This window comes from Rhinoraja longicauda, chromosome 34 (genome assembly GCF_053455715.1).
Source record: "Rhinoraja longicauda isolate Sanriku21f chromosome 34, sRhiLon1.1, whole genome shotgun sequence".
NCBI lineage: Eukaryota > Metazoa > Chordata > Chondrichthyes > Rajiformes > Arhynchobatidae > Rhinoraja > Rhinoraja longicauda.
Window position 1 is genome coordinate 19806266 of NC_135986.1, and position 21859 is coordinate 19828124.

Here is a 21859-nt window from a genome sequence, read left to right on the forward strand (position 1 = left end):
CCTCTAACATGTCCAACCCCTTAATAATCTTATACGTTTCGATAAGATCCCCTCTCATCCTTCTAAATTCCAGTGTATACAAACCTAGTCGCTCCAGTCTTTCAACATATGACAGTCCCGCCATTCCGGGAATTAACCTAGTAAACCTACGCTGCACGCCCTCAGCAGGGTCACAGGGAGAACGTACAAACTCCACACACAGACACCATCAGGGTCAGGGTTAGCAAACTCCACACGGACAGCACCCGTGGTCAGGATTGAACCCGGGACTGGCGCTGTGGGGCAGCAGCTCTACCCGCTGCGCCACCGTGTTGAGCTCTGCGCAAGATTCCAGCATGTGCTGCTCCATGTGTCTCCCTTCTCCAAGCTGCCTGACGTGTCATCACCAATTTCTCCCGTTCGCTTTCTTTGAAACGAATACTGATTTCCTCCAGTTTCTCATTCTCGTGAGATCTTTGCATTTCTGCAGCATGGTCTTTGCATCTCACTCCAAGGGAGACAGATGCAGTGATTGCTTAATTACTGAGTCATTTCCTCAATCCCCCATTTAAAATAAATATTCCATCTGCTTTTAATATTCTCTTCCTTTGGCCACACAAACATGCAAGCCCCCCCCCCCCCCCCCCACCCACAGAGAAGATCATGTTGTGGAATGGAGCAAATATATTGGCTGCAATGTACCTCCCGGCCCACAGGTGGCGGTGGCGATGTCGGCCAGCAAGGGGTGGGTCACGTGGGTGCACGGATGACGACATACGACAAGCCCCGCCCTCGGGGGGGGAGGGACCGATATCGACGCATGCGCTGTGCTGCCAGACCGGGGAGAGCGGCGTCATCAGGGTGCTGGCATGACATGCGCAGTGTGCGATTATTCCGGGGAGGGGTGGGAGGGGGTGTAACGGCAAGACACCCGCAATTCGGGGCGGGTGTGCCGGCAAGGCATGCGCAGTGTGCGATTATTTGGCAAGGCATGCGCAGTGTGTTTCCATAGCCGGCGAGGCATGCGCAGCACGCCTCCTCCCTCCCGTGGCCGGGGGAAGAGAGTTGCCGGCCGCGCCTGCGCGCCGATGGGAAGGATCGAGCAAGATGGCGGCGGTGATTCAAAACGTTGTGAAGAAGTAAGTTTGTGACGGCGGCGGCGGGAGGGAGAAGAGATGGAGGAGCGGCTCCGGCCCGGGGATTGATAGATCGATAGAGAGGGAAGGAAGCGAAGATATGAGGGGGGCTGTGGGAGGGAGGGAGAGGGAAAGGGAGAGGGAGGGAGGGGGAGAGCAGCGGGTCCGGGGCAAGTTGGAGAGACTCGGGGCGGCGGCGGCGGCAGCGGCAGCGGCGGGAGAGTGTAGGCCGCAGGCCTCGGGGTGACCCCACCCCGCCCTGGATCCCCGGACTCGGGTGTCCCACCCCGACTCACTCCCTCAACCCCGGGACTCCAGTGTCCAATTCTCGCCCCCTAAACCCGGCTTGGTGAATGTAAAAATTGTCCCTAGTGTGTGTGTGATCGTGTTAATGTGCGGGGATCGCTGGACCCGGTGGGCCGAAAGGCTAGGAGGGTTTCCGCGCTGTATCTCTAAACTAAACCGTACAGCATGACAGGATGCTTTGCACGGTGCATCTGTAGAAGTTTGTAAAAGTCACTGGAGACCTACACTACTCTCTGGGGGGAAAAAACCTACCCATCAGATCCCCCACTCGTCTTCAACATCTGCCCTTTAGTATTGGACTCAACCAGCCTGGGAAGGAAACTATTTGTCCAATCTATGCCTCCCATAATCTTATAACACTCTATAAGATCACTCCTCAGCCTCCTGCATTGCTGTGTGAATGAGCCCGGACTATCCAATCTGTCCTCATCACTGCAGACCTCCATTACTGGCAACATGCTGTTGTTGTATAGGAGAGAAAACTGCAGATGCTGGTTTAAATGGGAGGTCGACACAAAATGCTGGAGTAACTCAGCGGGTCATGCAGCATCTCTGGAGAGAAGGAATGGGTGACGTTTGGGGTCTCGACCCGAAACGTCACCCATTCCTTCTCTCCAGAGATGCTTCCTGACCCGCTGAGTTACTCCAGCATTTTGTGTCTACCTGCTATTGTTGTATGTTCCGTGTGTAATGTAACTGTGAATCAAAAACTTCTCTGCCACCAGACACCAGCTGTAGTGCGTCACATTCTCCAACCAATAAGATAATTGTCTACTAATTACAGTCTGTGGGACATAATTAGAATCACAGGGCGCTGGTGTGGGTGGGGTGCGGCCCTCTTCATGAACACATCTGAAGCAGTGTCCTGATTCAAAATGTTGTCCATTGATGTTCTCCAGAGATGCAGCCTGATCCGCTGAGTTTAGTTTAGATCAGATAAATAGCGTGGAAACAGTCCCTTCGGCCCACCGGGTCCGCGCCAACCAGCGATCCCCGCACATTAACACAATCCTACACAAACTAGGGACAATTCTTGTTACCTGTATGACTTTGGAGTGTGGGAGGAGACCGAAGATCTCAGAGAAAACCCATGGGGAGAACGTGCAAACTCCGTACAGACAGCACTCGTATTCGGGATGGAACCTGGGTCTCCGGCGCTGTGAGGCAGCAGCTCTACCCGCTGCGCCACCGTGTCGCGGTACTGCAGTTACTCCAGCGTGCTATCCAGTCAGCGGAGAGACAATACATGATTACAATCGAGCCATTTACAGTGTATAAGTGCATGATAAGGGAATAACGTTTAGTGTAAGGTAAAGCCAGCAAAGTACGATCGGCATCTACAGTTCCTTGTTTCTCCTATTGCTGGAAACTGGATCACATTTACTACAGCACAGTAGCACCCAGGCCAGCATCGTGGCACAGCGGTGGTGCCACTGCCTCACAGCACCAGAGTCCCAGGTTCAATCCTGACCACGGTTGCTGTCTGTACGGACTTTGTACGTTCTCCCTGTAACCAGATGGGATTTCTCCCGGTGCTCACCACACTCCAAAGATGTGCGGCTTTATAGGTTAATCGGCCCTCAAGAAATTGCAGTCGGTAAGTGTGTAGTTTAGAGATACAGCTTGGAAACAGGCCCTTCGGCCCGCCAAGTCCACTCCTACCATCGATCACCCTTTCACACTAGTTCTATGTTGCCCCACTTTCTCGTCCACTCCCTACACACTAGAAGGAGGTTTGTAGGTTAATTGGCTTCTATAAATTGTCCCTAGTGTGTGTAGGATGCAAAACTGGGGTAACAGCGAACTAGTGTGAGCGGGTGATTGATGGTCGGCATGAACTCAGTGGGCCGAAGGACCTGTTTTAATGCCGTTTCTCTAAACGTCAGAGTGCCTCTGTTAAATCTCCACTTCAGGTTCAGGAAAGAACTGCAGATGCTGGTTTAAATCGAAGGTGGAGATAAAATGCTGGAGTAACTCAGCGGGTCAGGCAGCATCTCTGGAGAGGAGGAATGGGTGACGTTTCGGGTCGAGACCCTTCTTCAGACTGACAAGTTCCGCCCCCTCCCCTGACATCAGTCTGAAGAAGGGTCTCCGAAACGTCACCCATTCCTCCTCTCCAGAGATGCTGCCTGACCCGCTGAGTTACTCCAGCATTTTGTGTCAACCTCCACTTTTCATGTTGCTCTCTCAGCGGTGAACAGCCTCCCTTCTCCACGCCGCTGGCGGCCACTGACGTTCCTCGCTCCCGTCGTTCTCCCCAGCACCTGCTCCGCCAACTACCATCATCCTCCCCTAAAGCCGCTTCTCCATCATCTCTTCCTTTGTTCTGTCTGCTTCCATTAATCACCGTGTCCTCCCAAGTTGAAATACTTGCATTGAAATTCCCCCGGTGCCCTTTTGTCCCTTCGAAAGCTGTGCCTTTTCGTTTCAGCCCGCCTCTCCTGATTCATCTTACTCTGCATGCCCCTTCACACTCTGCAGTAAATTTGAGCTGAGTTGTGCATGGCTAATTCACCAGCGTAGCTGTGATTGCTGTTTCATGCTCGGTGAGGAGCTGTGGTTTATTAACAATGCCTTACACTGGGGTGTAGTTTAAAGCTTTAATGTACAAATTAAATTCTGAGCCCAGCCCTTGGGCAAATCTGGCTTTTTATTCCGTCTGAAGAAGGGTCTCGACCCGAAACGGCACCCATTCCTTCTCTCCCGAGATGCTGCCTGACCCACTGAGTTACTCCACCATATTGTGTCTGCCTTCGATTTAACCCAGCATCTGCAGTTTTCTTTCCCGCACCCGAAGTGAAGATGGAGCCCGTGCCGCCGGGGATTGGCACCGCCCGCCGTGCCGCCTTGTTTAAACTAAATGCCAGGAACAGACTGCCCTGCTCTTTCCCTGCAGCATCGGCGAGCAGTACTACAAGGATGCCATCGAGCAGTGCCACAGCTACAACGCCAGGCTGTGCGCTGAGAGGAGCGTGCGCCTCCCCTTCCTCGACTCGCAGACCGGCGTCGCCCAGAGCAACTGCTACATCTGGATGGAGAAACGGCACCGGGGGCCGGGTAAGCACAGAGGGGGGGGGGGGAGGGGGGGCAGACAACACCACGGGCTGACCCACTCCCCAGGCAGACCCCCACCACGGGCAGACCGCCACCACAGGTAGACCACTCCCCCGGGCAGACCCCCACCACGGGCAGACTCCACCCCCCCATCCGCAGACCCCCACCCTCGTCCGTCCCCACCACCGGGCATGGGAGGGGAGACGATCAAGGGACTCCTACTTAAGACATGGAAGCAGAATCTTGCCATTCAGCCCATCGACTGCTCCCCCATTCAATCACGGCCGATCTCAATCAATCAGTACCCCGTTCCTGCCTTCTCCCCATACCCCCTGACTCCGCTATCCTTAAGAGCTCTATCTAGCTCTCTCTTGAATGCATTCAGAGAATTGGCCTCCACTGCCTTCTGGGGCAGAGAATTCCACAGATTCACAACTCTCTGACCGAAAAAGTTTTTCCTCATCTCAGTTCTAAATGGCCGACCCCTTAGTCTTAAACTGTGTGGCCCCTTGTTCTGGACTCCCCCAACATTGGGAACATGTTTCCTGCCTCTAACGTGTCCAACCCCTTAATAATCTTATACGTTTCGATAAGATCTCCTCTCATCCTTCTAAATTCCAGTGTATACAAGCCTAGCCGCTCCAGTCTTTCAACATACGACAGTCCCGCCATTCCGGGAATTAACCTAGTGAACCTACGCTGCACGCCCTCAACGTTTCCACGCTGTATCTCTGAAGTCTAAAGAGTTCCTCCTTGTGATTGTCCTTTGTTCTCATCGCGTATAATACCTACCTCTGCAATACTGATATATTCATTTACAATATTTATTTTTTATAATACTATTCTATGCAATATCTTATATTCTGACGGTGCAATATGTTTATATTATGCACACGTAGGCATGATGTGTGTGTGTGTCACAGTGTGTGCACGTAAGTGTAAGAACAGTTTTTATTCTTCTCACTCTTATTTTCTTGTTATTTTGGGTCTTGTACATTCGAGCTCCGCTCGAGCAGTGCGCCTGAATTTTGTTGTATGCACCACAACAATGACAACAAAGAAATTCGTTCATCCATCCATGTTATTGTTCTCTTCCCCCATCTGTGTCGTGCAGGAATGGCCCCCGGTCAACTGTACACCTACCCTGCCCGCCGCTGGAGGAAGAAGAGGAGAGCCCACCCGCCGGATGACCCCCACCTCAGCTTCGCCGCCCTCAAGCCAGGTACCCGAGGGCCGCCGGGCCACGCCCGCTGGGCAGCGCAGAGACCTGGGTCAAATGGGGCACTCAGGAAGAGCTGAGCAAACTCACTCAGCTTCGACACCGGCACGGTGGCACAACGGGTAGAGTCGCTGCCTCACAGCGCCACATACCCGGGTTCCATCCTGCCCACGTGTGCTGTCATAGAGTCGTAGATTGATACGTTGTGGAAACAGGCCCAGCTCGCCCACACCGGCCAACAATGTCCCAGCTACCCTGGTACCACTTGCCTGCGCTTGGTCCGTAACCCTCCAAACCCGTCCTATCCATGTACAGTACCTGTCCAACTGTTTCTTAAACGATGGGATAGTCAAAAATGCCCGTTGGTGGGCACCCTCCCCCTGGTGTCTGTAGGGAGTTTGCACGTTCTCACCGTGACCTGCGTGGGTTTTCTCCGGGCGCTCCGGTTTCCTCCCACACTCCAAAGACGTGCGGGTTTGTAGGTTAATTGGCTTTGGTAAAATTGTAAATTGCCCCGAGTGCGCGTGGGATAGTGCTAGTATCGGCGCGGGCCGAAGGGCCTGTTTTGATGCTGTATCTCTCACGTCTAAAGTCAAAGAGGTCTCACAGCATCAGAGACCCAGGATCGATCCCGACCACGGGCGCTGTCTGTCCAGAGTTTACACGCTCTTCCTGTGACCGCGTGGGTTTCACTGATCGCTCCGGTTTCCTCCCAGTGAAATTAATGAATTATAAATTGTCCCCGGTATGTGTAGGGTGGTGCTAGTGTACGGGGTGGTCTCTGGTCGGCACGGACACGGTGGGCCGAAGGGCCTGTTTCCCCGCTGTGTCTCTATACAGTCTAAAGTAAGGTCTCCCTCCCGCTCCGACGTTAAGGGAGCCGAGAGATGTGTGAAGCCCACAAGAGGGAAATAGGGGTCCCCCTCTTCCATTACAGATGAGGCTCTCATTAAGGTCTCCTCGATATCCCGCAGCTCCGCTCTCACTCCCCCTCCCTCTCTTCGTAAGAAGGACAGAGTCCCCCTTGTCCTCACCTTCCACCCCATCATCCTTGGCATACAACATATTATCCTCCCAACATTTCCGCCACCTCCCAATGGGATCCCACTACTGGCCACATCTTCCCATCCCCTCCCCTCTCTGCGTTCCGCAGAGACCATTCCCTCCGAAACTCCCTGGTCCACTCGTCCCTTCCCACCCGAACCACCCCCTCCCCAGGCACTTTCCCCTGCAACCGCAGGAGATGCAACACCTGTCCCTTTACTTCCCCCCCTCGACTCCATCCAAGGACCCAAACAGTCTTTCCAGTCTCCTCCAACCTCATCTATTGCATCCGCTGTTCCAGGTGTCAACTTCTCTACATCGGCGAGACCAAGCGCAAGCTCGGCGATCGTTTTGCTGAATGGCCACATCTTTCCATCTCCTCCCCTTTCTGCTCAGTCCACCTTAACCAACCTGATCTCCCAGTGGCTCAGCACTTCAACTCCCCCTCCCATTCCCAATCTGACCTTTCTGTCCTGGGCCTCCTCCTTTGTCAGAGTGAGGCCCAGTGCAAATTGGAGGAACAGCACCTCATATTTCGCTTGGGTAGTTTACACCCCAGTGGTATGAACGTTGACTTCTCTAACTTCAGATAGCCCCTGCTTTCCCTCTCCATCCCCTCCCCCTTCCCAGTTCTCCCACCAGTCTTCCTGTCTCCGACTACATCCTATCTTTAATAATAATAATGCATTACATTTATATAGCGCTTTTCATATACTCAAAGACGCTTTACAGGGATTTAAAGAACATAGGGAAGTGAATAAATAGATAAATAAGTAAACGAACAGAGAAAGGAGACAGAAGGTGAGGTGACCTTCAGTGGTTGAAGGCAGTACTGAACAGGTGAGACTTCAGTGATGTTTTGAATGTGGTGAGTGAGGAGGAGTCTCTGACGGTTTGGGGTAGTGAGTTCCATAGGGTGGGAGCAGCGATGGAGAAAGCCCTGTCCCCCCAGGATCTGAGTTTGGTCCGGATGGGGGGGATAGGAGATTGGCAGCAGCAGAGCGGAGGGTGCAGGTGGGAGTGTGCCTGTGGAGGAGGTCAGTCAGGTAGGATGGGGCCAGGTTATGGAGGGCTTTGTAGGTCATGAGGAGGATTTTGTACTGGATTCTCTGGGGGATGGGGAGCCAGTGGAGTTTGTAAAGGACGGGGGTGATATGGTCACGGATCGGGGTGTGGGTGAGTAGACCCCATTCCTTCTCTCCCGAGATGCTGCCTGACCCGCTGATTTACTCCGGCATTGTGTGCCTACCTTCGATTTTAACCAGCGTCTCCAGTTTATTTTCCCCGTGTGACCCGTGCTCCCTTGACTCTGCAGAGCTGGACCTGGGGGTGAAGAAGGACAGCCTGGTGTCTCCTGACAGCAGCAGCCTGGAGGCCTTGCTGCGCGGAGAGGCGCTGGACAAGCAGCGGGGGCTCGCCGACCACAGGGACGATGACAGCCTGAACGACTACCCGGTGAACAACAGCAGGGCCCGCAAGGTAAGCTGCCTCCAATGCCGTCTGTCGTTAGCTTGGTTCATTAGTTGATCCAGGGGGATCTTATAGAAACTTACAAAATTCTTAAGGGGTTGGACAGGCTAGATGCAGGAAGATTGTTCCCGATGTTGGGGAAGTCCAGAACAAGGGGTCACAGTTTAAGGATAAGGGGGAATTCTTTTAGAACCGAGATGAGAACGGTTTTTTTCACACAGAGAATGGTGAATCTGTGGAATTCTCTGCCACAGAAGGTAGTTGAGGCCAGTTCATTGGCTATATTTAAGAGGGAGTTAGATGTGGCCCTTGTGGCTAAAGGGATCAGGGGGTATGGAGAGAAGGCAGGTACAGGATACTGAGTTGGATGATCAGCCATGATCATATTGAATGGCGGTGCTGGCTCGAAGGGCCGAATGGCCTACTCCTGCACCTATTTTCTATGTTTCTATTAATCCAGAAACATAGGTGCAGGAGGCAGCTATTTGGCCCTTCGAGCCAGCACCGCCATTCTTTGTGATCATGGATGTTCATCCACAAACAGTACCCCTTGCCTGCCTTCTCCCCATATCCCTTGATTCCGCTAGCCCCTAGAGCTCCACCTAACTCTCTTTTAAATTCATCCAGTGAATCGGCCTCCACTGCCCTCTGCAGCGGAGAATTGATTCCACAAATTCACAACTATCTGGGAGAAAAAGTTTCCACTTCTCACCTCAGTTTTAAATGGCCTCTCCTTTATTCTTGGACTCTGGCCCCTGGTTCTGGAGAACTGATTTATTCTATCTGATTTAATTGGAAATTAGAACAGGCGCATGGTTAGGAAAGGATTGGAGGAATATGGACCAAATGTGGGAAAATTAAACTCGCATGTGTGCCGGGTGGTGGTGGGTCAGGGCGATTCATAAGGTCATAAGTGATAGGAGCAGAATTAGGCCATTCAGCCCATCAAAGTCCACTCCACCATTCAATCATGGCTGATCTGTCTCTCCCTCCTAACCCCATTCTCCTGCCTTCACCCCATAACCCCTGACACCCGCACTAATCAAGAATCTATCTATCTCTGCCTTAAACATATCCATTTGACTTGGCCTCCACAGGCGTCTGTGGCAATGAATTCCACAGGTTCACCACCCTCTGACAAAATAAATTCCTCCTCGACTCCTTCCTAAAGGAATGTCCTTTAATTCTGAGGCTGTGCCCTCTGGTCCTAGACTCTCCCACTAGTGGAAACATCCTCTCCACATCCACTCTATCCAGGACTTTCACTGTTCACTAAGTTTCAATGAGATCCCCCTTATCCTTCGAAACTCCAGCGAGTACAGGCCCAGTGCCGACAAACGCTCATCATATGTTAACCCACTCATTCCTGGTAGACACAAAATGCTGGAGTAACTCAGCGGGTCAGGCAGCATCTCAGGAGAGAAGCAATGGGTGACGTTTCAGGTCGAGACCCTTCAGACTGAAGAAGGGACTCGACCCGAAACGTCACCCATTCCTTCTCTCCTGAGATGCTGCCTGACCCGTTGAGTTACTCCAGCTTTTTGTTTCTGTCCTCAGCATTACAGCTCTGTTTTTGTATTCCAGTCCTCTTGAAATACACTAATCAGCCAAAACATTATGACTTGATGAGCCAGAATATTATGCCCACCTGCCTAATATGCTGTTGGTCCTCCGTGTGCAGCCCCATACGCAGCAGGGTGCGATGCACTGTGTATTGTGACACATTCCTCCCGTGACCACCATTAACATTTTCTGTGACTTGTGCCACAGTCGACCTTCTGTCGGTTCGGACCAGACGGGATAGCCTTCGTTGCCCCTCGCGCATCGATGAGCCTTGGGCGCCCAACACCCTGCCTGTCGCCGGTTTGTGGTTTGTCCCTCCTCGGACCACTGTCGGTTGGTCGGTACTCACCACTGCTGACCGGGAGCACCCCACAAGCCTTGCCGTTTCAGAGATGCTCTGACCCAGTCGTCTGGCCATAACAATTTGGCCCTTACCAAAGTCGCTCAGGTCTTTACTCCTGCCCATTTCTCCAGCATCCAACACGTCGACTTCAAGAACTGACTGTTCACTTGCTGCCTAATATATCCCACCCCTTGACAGGTGCCATTGTAACAAGATCATCAATGTTATTCACTTCGCCTGTCAGTGGTCATGATGTTGTGGCTGATCGGTGTAAATGAGGTCTGCCTTCCTCATTATCGATTCTGCTTGCAGAGAATCCTCGATCCGGATGATTTCCTGGATGACTTGGACGACGAAGATTACGAGGAAGACCTCCCGAAACGCCGCAGCAAAGGGCGGGCCAAGGTGAGCCGAGCGGCGGGAACGGGTGCCGCGGCGGTGGGAACGACCGGCGGCCAACACGGCTGCACCCGATCTCCTCCGTCATCCTCCCGACCCCCACTCCTGCACTCTCCTGGTGTGCCCGCCTCTGCTCAGGGTCTCTCATCATCAACCCCCATCCTCAGAGCCCTCATCTGCCCACCCATCCTCTCCACTCTTTCTCCATCCTTGCACATTGCTTCTCTGGTTTTGGGGAATGCTCCACCCAAGATCGGAAGCATTAGGGGCGGTCACGGTGGCGCGGCGGAAGAGTTGCCGCCTTACAGCGAATGCAGCGCCGGAGACCCGTGTTCCATCCCGACACGGACGCTGTCTGTACGGAGTTTGTACGTTCTCCCCTGTGACCTGCGTGGGTTTTCTCTGAGATCTTCGATTTCCTCCCACACTCCAACGACGTGCAGGTTTGTAGGTTAATTGGCCTGGTAAATGTAACAATTGTCCCTCGTGTGTATAGGATAGTGTTAATAGACAATAGGTGCAGGAGTAGGCCATTTTGCCCTTCGAACCAGCACCACCATTCAATGTGATCATGGCTGATCATTCTCAATCAGTACCCCGTTCCTGCCTTCTCCCCATACCCCCTGACTCCGCTATCCTCAAGAGCTCTACCTAGCTCTCTCTTGAATGCATTCAGAGAATTGGCCTCCACTGCCTTCTGAGGCAGAGAATTCCACAGATTCACAACTCTCTGACTGAAAAAGTTTTTCCTCATCTCCGTTCTAAATGGCCTACCCCTTATTCTTAATCTGTGGCCCCTGGTTCTGGACTAGTGTACGGGGATCGCTGGTTGGCACGGACCCGGTGGGCCGAAGGGCCTGTTTCCGCACTGCATCTGAACTAAACTAGGTCACAAGTGATAGGAGTAGAATTGGGCCATTCGGCCCATCAAGTCTACGCCATTCAATCACGGCTGATCTATCTCTCCATCCTAACCCCATTCTCCTGCCTTCTCCCATAACCACCGACACCCGTACTAATCAAGAATCTATCTATCTCTGCCTTAAAAATATCCATTAACTTAAAATATCCAATGCAAATTAACACAGTGCGGGAATTGCTGGTCGGCGCGGACCCGGTGGGCCGACAGTGCCTGTTTCCGCGCTGTATCTCTAAACTAAAGCCTTCATCAGCCATCGCGTTACCCTTCTGCGCGCCTCAGGGCACCTTACAATATTGAGGAGCCCTGTCTAAAAGCAGGCTGCCTTCTCCCCCCCCCCCCACCCCCACCCCTGAACTCACCGTGACCTCAATTCATCTTCATCCTTATGCATAATTTAAAAATTAAAAGCCTCGGCAGTGAATCCCGGGAGGAGTGTTCTCGGAGTTTGTCTCAGCAGAATTGTTCAGGGCGGGTTGTCTGTAGGGATGGTGGAGAACTTCAAGTTCCTTGGCTTCAGCTTGACCAATGATCTGTCGTGGACGATCCACAGTGATGCCACAGCCAAGAAGGCACGGCGGTAGAGTTGCCGCCTTACAGCGCTTGCAGCGCCGGAGACCCGGGTTCCAACCCGACTACTGGTGCTGCCCGTACGGAGTTTGCCCGTTCTCCCCGTGACCTGCGTGGGGTTTTCTCCGAGATCTTCGGTTTCCTCCCGCACTCCAAAGACGTGCAGGTACGTAGGTTAATTGAGTTGGTAAATGTAAAAACTGTCCCTAGTGGGTATAGCATAGTGTAAATGTGTGGGGATCGCTGGTCGGCGCAGACCCGATGGGCCGAAGGGCCTGTTTCCACGCTGTATCTCTAAACTTTAGAGAGATTTTAGAGAGATACGGTGCAGAAGCAGGCCCTTCGGCCCACCGTCCACGCCAACCAGCGATCACCCCGTACACTAACATTATCCCATGCACACGCTGGGGACAATTTACAATTTACCGAAGCCAATTAACCTACATACCCGCACGTCTTTGGAGTGTGGGAGGAAACCGGAGCACCCGGAGAAAACCCACGCAGTCACAAGGAGAACGTACAAACTCCATACAGACAGCACCCGTAGTCGGGATCGAACCCGGGATCTCTGGCGCTGTGAGGCAGCAACTCTACCACTGTGCCTCCGTGCCGACCTCTGTTATCAGGGTTCTGAACGGTCCTTCCATAAGCCAGGGTACTGTCCCATTCACCTCTACCCCATTGTAGACGTTGGGCTTTGTCTCTGGAACTGGTGCATACAATGCTGAGAACTATATTTTGCACTCCTTACATCTTCCCCATTGCTCTACCTATTGTACTTCAGTTTGATGATTGTACTTGTGTGTGGTGTTATCGGATTGGATTGTCATATGGTCACAGAGTGATACAGCGTGGAAACAGGCCCTTCGGCCCAACTTGCCCACGCCGGCCAACATGTCCCAGCTACCCTAGTCCCACATGCCCGCGTTTGGTCCGTATCCCTCCAAACCCGTCCTATCCATGTACCTGTCTAACTGTTTCTGAAATGTTGGCACAGTCCTAGCCTCAACTACCTCCTCTGGCAGCTCGTTCCATACACCCACCACCCTCTGTGTGAAAAAGTTACCCCTCAGATTCCTATTAAATCTTTTCCCCTTCACCTTGAACCTGTGTCCTCTGGTCCTCGATTCCCCTACTCTGGGCAAGAGACTCTGTACGTCTACCCGGTCTATTCCTCTCATGGTTTTACACGCCTCTATAAGATCAAGCCTCATCCTCCTGTGCTCTAACCCACCACATAAGTAATAAGATCATAAGTAATCGGAGCGGAATTTGGCCATTCTGCCCATCAAGTCTACGCTGATAGACAATAGACACAGGAAGAGGCCATTCGGCCCATCGAGCCAGCACCACCATTCAATGTGATCATGGCTGATCATTCTCAATCAGTACCCCGTTCCTGCCTTCTCCCCATACCCCCTGACTCCGCTATCCTTAAGAGCTCTATCCAGCTCTCTCTTGAATGCATTCAGAGAATTGGCCTCCACTGCCTTCTGAGGCAGAGAATTCCACAGATTCACAACTCTCTGACTGAAAACGTTTTTCCTCGTCTCCGTTCTAAATGGCCGACCCCTTATTCTTAAACTGTGGCCCCTTGTTCTGGACTCCCCCAACATTGGGAACATGTTTCCTGCCTCTAACGTGTCCAACCCCTTAATAATCTTATACGTTTCGATAAGATCTCCTCTCATCCTTCTAAATTCCAGTGTATACAAGCCTAATCTACTCATACTAATTGTGTAGCATGCATAAACAAAGCTTATAGCTATACCTCAGCACACGTGACAGTAATGAACCTAAACCGAGTGTTATGCTGTCGTAGGTAGACACAAAAAGCTGGAGTAACTCTGGAGAGAAGGAATGGGTGACGTTTTGGGTCGAGACTTCTTCACTGTTTGCATGTCTCTCTTTCTGTGTCTCCCACTGTGTTTGTCTCTCTTTCTCTCTGTCTGTCTCTCTCGAAGGTAGACACAAAACGCTGGAGTAACTCAGCGGGTCGGGCAGCATCTCTGGAGAGAAGGAATGGGTGACGTTTCGGGTCGAAGACCCTTCTCTCCAGCGATGCTGCCTGACCCGCTGAGTTACTCCAGCGTTTTGTGACTACCTTCGATTTAAGCCAGCGCCTGCAGTTCTTTCCTACACATGTTGTGCTGTCGTGACAGGGTAAGGGGGTTGGCCGGAGCGCCAGGAAGAAAGCCATGGACGCCGCCGCCATCGAGGACCGCGAGAAGCCCTACGCCTGTGACAGTGAGTACCGCCCGGCCTGGCCTCACCCCGCCTGCCTCCCTCCCTCCGCTTCCTGATTCACGCTCGCTCTCCCTCTCCCTCTCCTGCTCCCTCTCCTTCATCTCGCTCTCTGCCCCCTCCCCTCATCCCAATCCTGCTTGCTTCTCTCCCGTCTCCCTAGTTCACCATTCCCCCTCCACTCCCTCATCCACCTCAGCTCATTTTCCTCCCTCGTTTCCCCACCTCCCCCGCCCTTCTTGTTTCCCCATTATCCTCCCCCATTCCTATAACCCCTTTCCCCCTTCTCCTTTCCCATCCCCTCTGCCCCAATACCTTCCCCCCACTCTTTTCTCCTTTAGTCTCCCCTTTCCCAGTACCTCTACCCCCTCTCCATGTTTCACCTTCCCCAACCCTCATCCCCTTTCCCCCTTCCTTGTTTCCTCTTTACCCCCCCCCCCCCTGCCCTGGTCCCTTCCCCCTGTAGCCCCTTCACCCGGTCCCAGTACTCCCTTCCCCCTCCTTGTTCCCCTTCCCCCACCTGTCCCAGTGATTTCCCTCCTCCTTATATCCCCGTTACCCACCCCCTTCCCTGTGCGCCTTTCCCCCCATCTTGTTTCCCCTTCCCCCCCCCCCCCCTCGCCAGCCCCTCCTGGCATGAGGAAGGTGGTGCCCAGCCCTGAGGCGTGCCAGTGGGCAGGAGCTTTGTCCTTGCGTGCCAGTCTGGTGCATCCCCCCTGCTGGGGCAGCCTGGCTGGTGATTAATGGCGGCTGCTACCTGCCGCTGTGTAAAGTCCCGGCGTTTGGGGGGGCGGGGGTGAGATCGTGGGTGACGGCGTGGCATTGCCCGCTCATTGAATGGTTGGGCACAGCGCACTGGCGGTTTCTAAATGCATCTCAAGCAGTCCAGTCCAGCACCAGCGCCCACTAACTACCAATCAATGCCGTCGTGGTTATACCAGCGATGTACCTCCTCTAACCTCATCCACCAAGCTGGCCTCCTGACCAAACACAGAGGGTTTCGACCCGAAACGCCACCCACTCCTTCCCAATAGACAATAGGTGCAGGAGGAGGCCATTCGGCCCTTCGAGCCAGCACCGCCATTCACCGTGATCATGGCTGATCATTTTCAATCAGTACTCCGTTCCTGCCTTCTCCCCATACACCCTGACTCCGCTATCCTTAAGAGCTCTATCTAGCGCTCTCTTGAATGCATTCAGAGAATTGGCCTCCACTGCCTTCTGAGGCAGAGAATTCCACAGATTCACAACTCTCTGACTGAAAACGTTTTTCCTCATCTCAGTTCTAAATGGCCGACCCCTTATTCTTAAACCCCTTGTGGCCCCTTGTTCTGGACTCCCCCAACATTGGGAACATGTTTCCTGCCTCTAGCGTGTCCAATCCCTTAATAATCTTATAAGTTTCAATAAGATCCCCTCTCATCCTTCTAAATTCCAGTGTATACAAGCCTAGTCACTCCAGTCTTTCAACGTACGACAGTCCCGCCATTCCCTCCAGAGATGCTGCCTGTCCCGCTGCGTTACTCCGGCATTTTGTGTCTGTATTCTGACCAAACGTAGACTCGGCGACCGTTTCGCCGGACACTCGCGCTCGGCCCTAAACAAGGCCGGCTGGATCTCCCGGTTGCCAGCCATTTTATCTCCCCTTCCCGCTCTCACACTGCCACTCTGTCCTGGGCCTCCTCCATTTTATCTCCCCTTCCCGCTCTCACACTGCCACTCTGTCCTGGGCCTCCTCCATTTTATCTCCCCTTCCCGCTCTCACACTGCCACTCTGTCCTGAGCCTCCTCCATTGCCAGAGTGAAGCCACGAACAAACTGGAGGAACAGCCCCTCACGTTTTGCTCGGGAAGTTTACAACCCAGCGGTGTGAACGTTGAATCGACCAACTTTAGGCCTCATAGCAACAGACAATAGGTGCAGGAGGAGGCCATTCGGCCCTTCGAGCCGGCACCGCCATTCACCGTGATCATGGCTGATCATCCACAATCAGTACCCCGTTCCTGCCTTCTCCCCATACCCCCTGACTCCACTATCATTAAGAGCTCTATCTAACTCTCTCGTGAATGCATTCAGAGAATTGACCTCCACTGCCTTCTGAGGCAGAGAATTCCACAGCTTCACAACTCTCTGACTGAAAAAGTTCTTCCTCGTCTCTGTTCTAAATGGCCGACCCCTTATTCTTAAACTGTGACCCCTGGTTCGGGACTCCCCCAACATCGGGAACATGTTTCCTGCCCCTAGCGTGTCCAATCCCTTAATAATCTTTTATGTTTCAATAAGATCCCCTCTCATCCTTCTAAATTCCAGAGTATACAAGCCCAGTCGCTACATTCTTTCGACGTAAGACATTCCCGCCAGACACCTGGGTATGATCCCAATCTTGACCGCTGTGTGTGTGTGTGTAGGAAAAAAACTGCAGACACTGGTTAAAATCGAAGGTAGACACAAACTGCTGGAGTAACTCAGCGGGTCAGGCAGCATCTCGGGAGAGAAGGAATGGGTGACGTTTCGGGTCAAGACCCTTCTGTGCGTGTGTGTATGTTTTTTTCCTGCACGTTCTCCATGTGAACGAGCGTGTTTCCTCCGGGTGCTCCAATTTCCCCTCGCGTCCTGGTTTTGTAGGTTAATTGGCTTCTGTAAATTGCCCCCTAGTGTGTAGAGAGTGGGTGAGAAAGCACGGTAACATAGAACGAGTGAGAACATGCGATAGATGGTCGCTGTGCATCCCTGCTGAATCTCTGAACTAAACCTACATGATGAGCCCTTAACAGGAGACGTCTGGTAAATTGTTCATTGCGCCAAGCAGGCAGGCAGGCAGGGGGATCGAACCGTCAACACTTCAGCCCCGTCAGGGCCTGTACAGGGCCCTAGTGAGACCGCACCTGGAGTACTGTGTGCAGTTTTGGTCTCCAAATTTGAGGAAGGATATTCTTGCTATTGAGGGCGTGCAGCGTAGGTTTACTAGGTTAATTCCCGGAATGGCGGGACTGTTATATGTTGAAAGACTGGAGCGACTAGGCTTGTATACACTGGAATTTAGAAGGATGAGAGGAGATCTTATCGAAACGTATAAGATTATTAAGGGGTTGGACACGTTAGAGGCAGGACACATGTTCCCAATGTTGGGGGAGTCCAGAACCAGGGGCCACACAGTTTAAGAATAAGGGGTCGGCCATTTAGAACTGAGATGAGGAAAAACATTTTTCAGTCAGAGAGTTGTGAATCTGTGGAATTCTCTGCCTCAGAAGGCAGTGGAGGCCGATTCTCTGAATGCATTCAAGAGAGAGCTAGATGGAGCTCTTAAGGGTAGCGGAGTCAGGGGGTACGGGGAGAAGGCAGGAACGGGGTACTGATTGAGAATGATCAGCCATGATCACATTGAATGGCGGTGCGTACAGGCTCGAAGGCCCGAAAGGCCTCCTCCTGCACCTGTTGTCTATTGTCCATCCAGCAGTGCCAGGCTCCCCCTGTCCTGAGAATGAGTCACTGCACATTTGCCCGGGGTAAATCGCTCCTTCCGTGATGCCAGATCACAAATTACAAGTCCCAAGGTGGCGACATTCAGTTTACTCTGTGCAATGATTAACCAGCTAGCTATTGGCACGGTAACGCCTTGTGCAAAGTTTGTAGGTTAATTGGTTTCAGTAAATGTCCCCCAGTGTGTAGGATGCTAAAGTGTGCTAAACATAGAACGCTTGGGGCGCCACGGTGGCGCAGCGGTAGAGTTGCAGCCTCACAGCGCCATGGAGCCGGCTTTGATCCTGACTACAGGCGCTTGTCTGTGCGTAGTTTGTACGTTCTCCCCGTGAACGCGTGGAGCGGGAGCACGTGGCCGCTGGCTGGGTGAGGCCACGTGGGGCGCGGGGCGGTGACGTCACCCTTTGTCCCTTATTTTGGAATGAGGAAGTTGGCAACCCTACTAATACGGGACAAACCAATTTAGCCCAAAATAGGGGATGTCCCGGCTAATACGGGACAGTTGGCAACCCTATCAGCAGGTCAGGCAGCATCTGGTCAGGTGTTGAAAAACTACTTCAGATGGTCCCTGGTTTCCCTCTCTATCCCCTCCCCCCTTCCCAGTTCTCCCACCAGTCTTACTGTCTCCGACTACATCCTATCTTTGTCCCGCCCCCTCCCCTGACATCAGTTTAAAGAAGGGTCCCGACCCGAAACGTCACCCATTCCTTCACTCCAGAGATGCTGCCTGACCCGCTGAGTTACTCCAGCATGTTGTGTCTACCTGGTCAGATGTTGCCTGGCCTGCTGAGTATCTGAAGCACGTTTGTGTAAACCAGCATCTGCAGTTCCTTGTTTCTAGAGTTGAGTTACACCTACTTTCCCTGCTCCCCATCTCAGATTTAGGTTTAGGTTTATTATCGCGGAGAATTGTGGACGCAGCCCAGACCATCGCACGAACCAACCTCCCTTCCATCGACTCCATCTACACCTCACGCTGCCTCGGCAAGGCCAGCAGCATAATCACGGACCAGTCTCACCCCCGGTCACTCCCTCTTCCCCCCCCCCTCTAAAGGCAAGAGGTACAGTGTGAAAACGCACACCTCCAGATTCAGGGGCAGTTTCTTCCCAGCAGTTATCAGGCAACTGAACCATCCTATCCCCAACGAGAGAGCGGTCCTGACCTCCCATCTACGGGACTATCTAAAGGATTTCACTATGTTGCACTAAACGTTATTCCTTTTATCTTGTATCTACACTGTGGACGGCTCGATTGTGATCATGTATTGTCTTTCCGCTGACTGGATAACATGCAGCAAAGAAGCTTTGAACTGTACCTCTGTACACATGACAATAAACAATAATTGTTGTCAGGTTTACCGAATTGCAGTGTAAAGCTCTGCTTTGCATGCTATCCAAACAGATCAGATATACCAGACATAGATGCAGTTAGTTCAAACTCAAGTACAATAGTCTGAGCAAAGGGGGAAGCTGCAGAGTGCATAACGTACACCGATCAGCCAAAACATTATGACCTCTGACAGGCGAAGTGAATAACATTGATGATCTTGTTACAATGGCACCTGTCAAGGGGTGGGATATATTAGGCAGCAAGTGAACAGTCAGCTCTTGAAGTCAACGTGTTGGATGCAGGAGAAATGGGCAGGAGTAAAGACCTGAGCGACTTTGACAAGGGCCAAATTGTTCTGGCCAGACGACTGGGTCAGAGCATCTCTGAAAGGGCAAGGCTTGTGGGGTGCTCCCGGTCAGCAGTGGTGAGTACCGACCGACCGACAGTGGTCCGAGGAGGGACAAACCGGCGACAGGCAGGGTGTTGGGCGCCCAAGGCTCATCGATGCGCGAGGGCAACGAAGGCTATCCCGTCTGGTCCGAACCGACTGAAGGTCGACTGTGGCACAGGTCACAGAAAATGTTAACGGTGGTCACGGACGGAATGTGTCACAATACACAGTGCATCGCACCCTGCTGCGTATGGGGCTGCACACGGAGGACCAACAGCATATTAGGCAGCTGGTCATAATGCTTTGGCTCATCGGGTCATAATGTTTTGGCTGGTGGGTGTAGTTCTCAGCATTGTAGCGCGCCAGTTCCAGAGACAAAGTCCAGTGTCCGCAGTGGGGTAGAGGTGAATGGGGTAGTACCCTGGCTTATGGAAGAACTGTTCTGAAGTCTGATAACAGAGGGGAAGAAGCCGCTCCTGAGTCTTGGGCTGACATTATATTGTACCGGTGAGTTTGTCGGCATGGCAGCATGACCTGTTTCAGCTTCTCCCCCCCCCCCCCCTTTCCATTCCCCCCCATCTCCCCCTTGCAGCACCGATTTATTCTGACTCTCTTCTCTTTTAGTAACGAGAAAGTAATTTGCACGTGTTCTTTTAAGATCTTTTCACTCTCTGTATCTTCTCTGTTGCAGATAGATGCAAACAAAAGCATAACTCCAAACCTTCTGAAAGAGGTATTCTGGAGCTTCTTGCCGTTCCTTGTCGGCCGGCCTGTGTCTCTTGCCCTCTGCCTGTGCCTTTCTCTGTTCCTGCTTTGTTTTGTATGTGTGGCTACGAGGGGGTCTGGTGGGGAGGGGTCAGTCCTGGGGTTTAGTTTAGAGACACAGCACGGAAACAGGCCCATCGGCCTACATCGTCCGCACCGACCAGCAATCACCCCTGCAAGGCAATGCTATCCATGTACATTGACTACTTTACATTCATACCAAGCCAGTTAACCTACAAACCCGCACGTCTTTGGAGTGTGGGAGGAAACCGAAGATCTCGCAGAAAACCCACGGGGTGAACGTGCAAACTCCGTACAGACCGCACCCGTAGTCGGGATGGAACCCGGGTCTCTGGCGTTGAAAGCGCTGTGAGGCAGCAACTCGACCGCTACGCCCCATCCCGGTACAGAACGGACTCGCAAGAGCAAAGATCCAGGCTTGGATTCTCTCTGTGCGGAGTTTGCACGTTCTCCCCGTAACCTGCGTGGGTTTTCCCCGGGTGTACGAGGTTAATCCCCGGGATGGCGGGACTGTCATATGAGGAAAGATTGAAAAGACTGGGCTTGTAGTTTAGAAAGTTGAGAGGGGGGTCTTATAGAGACGTATAAAATTATGAAAGGACTGGGCAAGCTAGATGCAGGAAAAATGTTCCCAATGTTGGAGGAGTCCAGAACCAGGGGCCACACAGTCTAAGAATAAAGGGGAGGCCATTTAAAACTGAGGTGAGAAGAAACTTTTTCGCCCAGAGAGTTGTGAATTTGTGGAATTCTCTGCCTGCCACAGAGGGCAGTGGAGGCAATTAAAGAGAGTTAGACAGAGCTCTAGGGGCTAGCAGAATCAAGGGATTTGGGGAGAAGGCAGGTACGGGTTACTGATTGTGGATGATCGGCCACGATCACAATGAATGGCGGTGCTGGCTCGAAGGGCCAAATGGGCCCCTCTTGCACCTATTTTCTTTGTTTCTATGTGTTCTGTTTTCCTCTCACACCTCAAAGATGTACAGGTTTGTAGGTTTTAATTGGCTTTGGTAAAATTGTGAATTGTCCCTAGTGTGTGTAGGATAGTATTAGTGTACGGGGATCGCTGGCCGGCGCGGTCTCGATGGGCCGAAGGGCCTGTTTCTGCACTGCATCTCTAAACTTTAAAAAAACGCCTAAAATCCCAAAGACGTGCGGGTTTGTCGGTTAATTGGCTTCGGTTAAAAATTGTAAAATGGTCGGCGTGGACTCGGTGGGCCGAAGGGCCTGTTTCTGCGCTGAGTCTCTAAAGTCTAAGGCAAAGTCTAAAGATCGCAGTGACCCTGAGCTTTTGGGAGGGTGGGGTATAGATCGCGGGAGAGGATGCAAGAAGCCTGCATTCCTCTATCTCCAGCACCCTCCATGTTGGCAAAAGTGGATGTTGTGATGGTCTCGGCGGTTGATTATCCTGCTATCTCACACACGCTTGCTGGAGGCAAGTTCTAGGTTTCATACAGCGTAAAGTGCTGGAGTAACTGTGGGTCCAATACGATACGATACGATAGAACTTCATTTATCCCCCTCTCCCCCCTTCCCTCTCCCTCCACCCCTCCCTCCCCCCCTCCCTCCTCCCATCCCCTTCCTCTCCCCCCCCCCCCCCCCCCCACTCCATCCCCCTTATCCTCCCTC

General features: G+C 52.5%; 1 protein-coding gene across 1 annotated transcript in view; it reads left to right on the top strand.

Annotated features, from left to right (window-relative positions):
- The first annotated feature begins 998 nt into the window (after positions 1-998).
- The window catches only part of LOC144609730 (zinc finger protein ubi-d4-like), a 32271-nt gene continuing 11410 nt past the window's right edge, over positions 999-21859 (top strand). The window contains 7 exon segments of the mRNA XM_078428239.1: positions 999-1118; positions 4318-4478; positions 5590-5697; positions 8054-8217; positions 10427-10519; positions 14165-14249; positions 20139-20180. Of these exon segments, the coding sequence (XP_078284365.1) occupies positions 1087-1118; positions 4318-4478; positions 5590-5697; positions 8054-8217; positions 10427-10519; positions 14165-14249; positions 20139-20180 (685 nt within the window). The 5' untranslated portion in view covers positions 999-1086.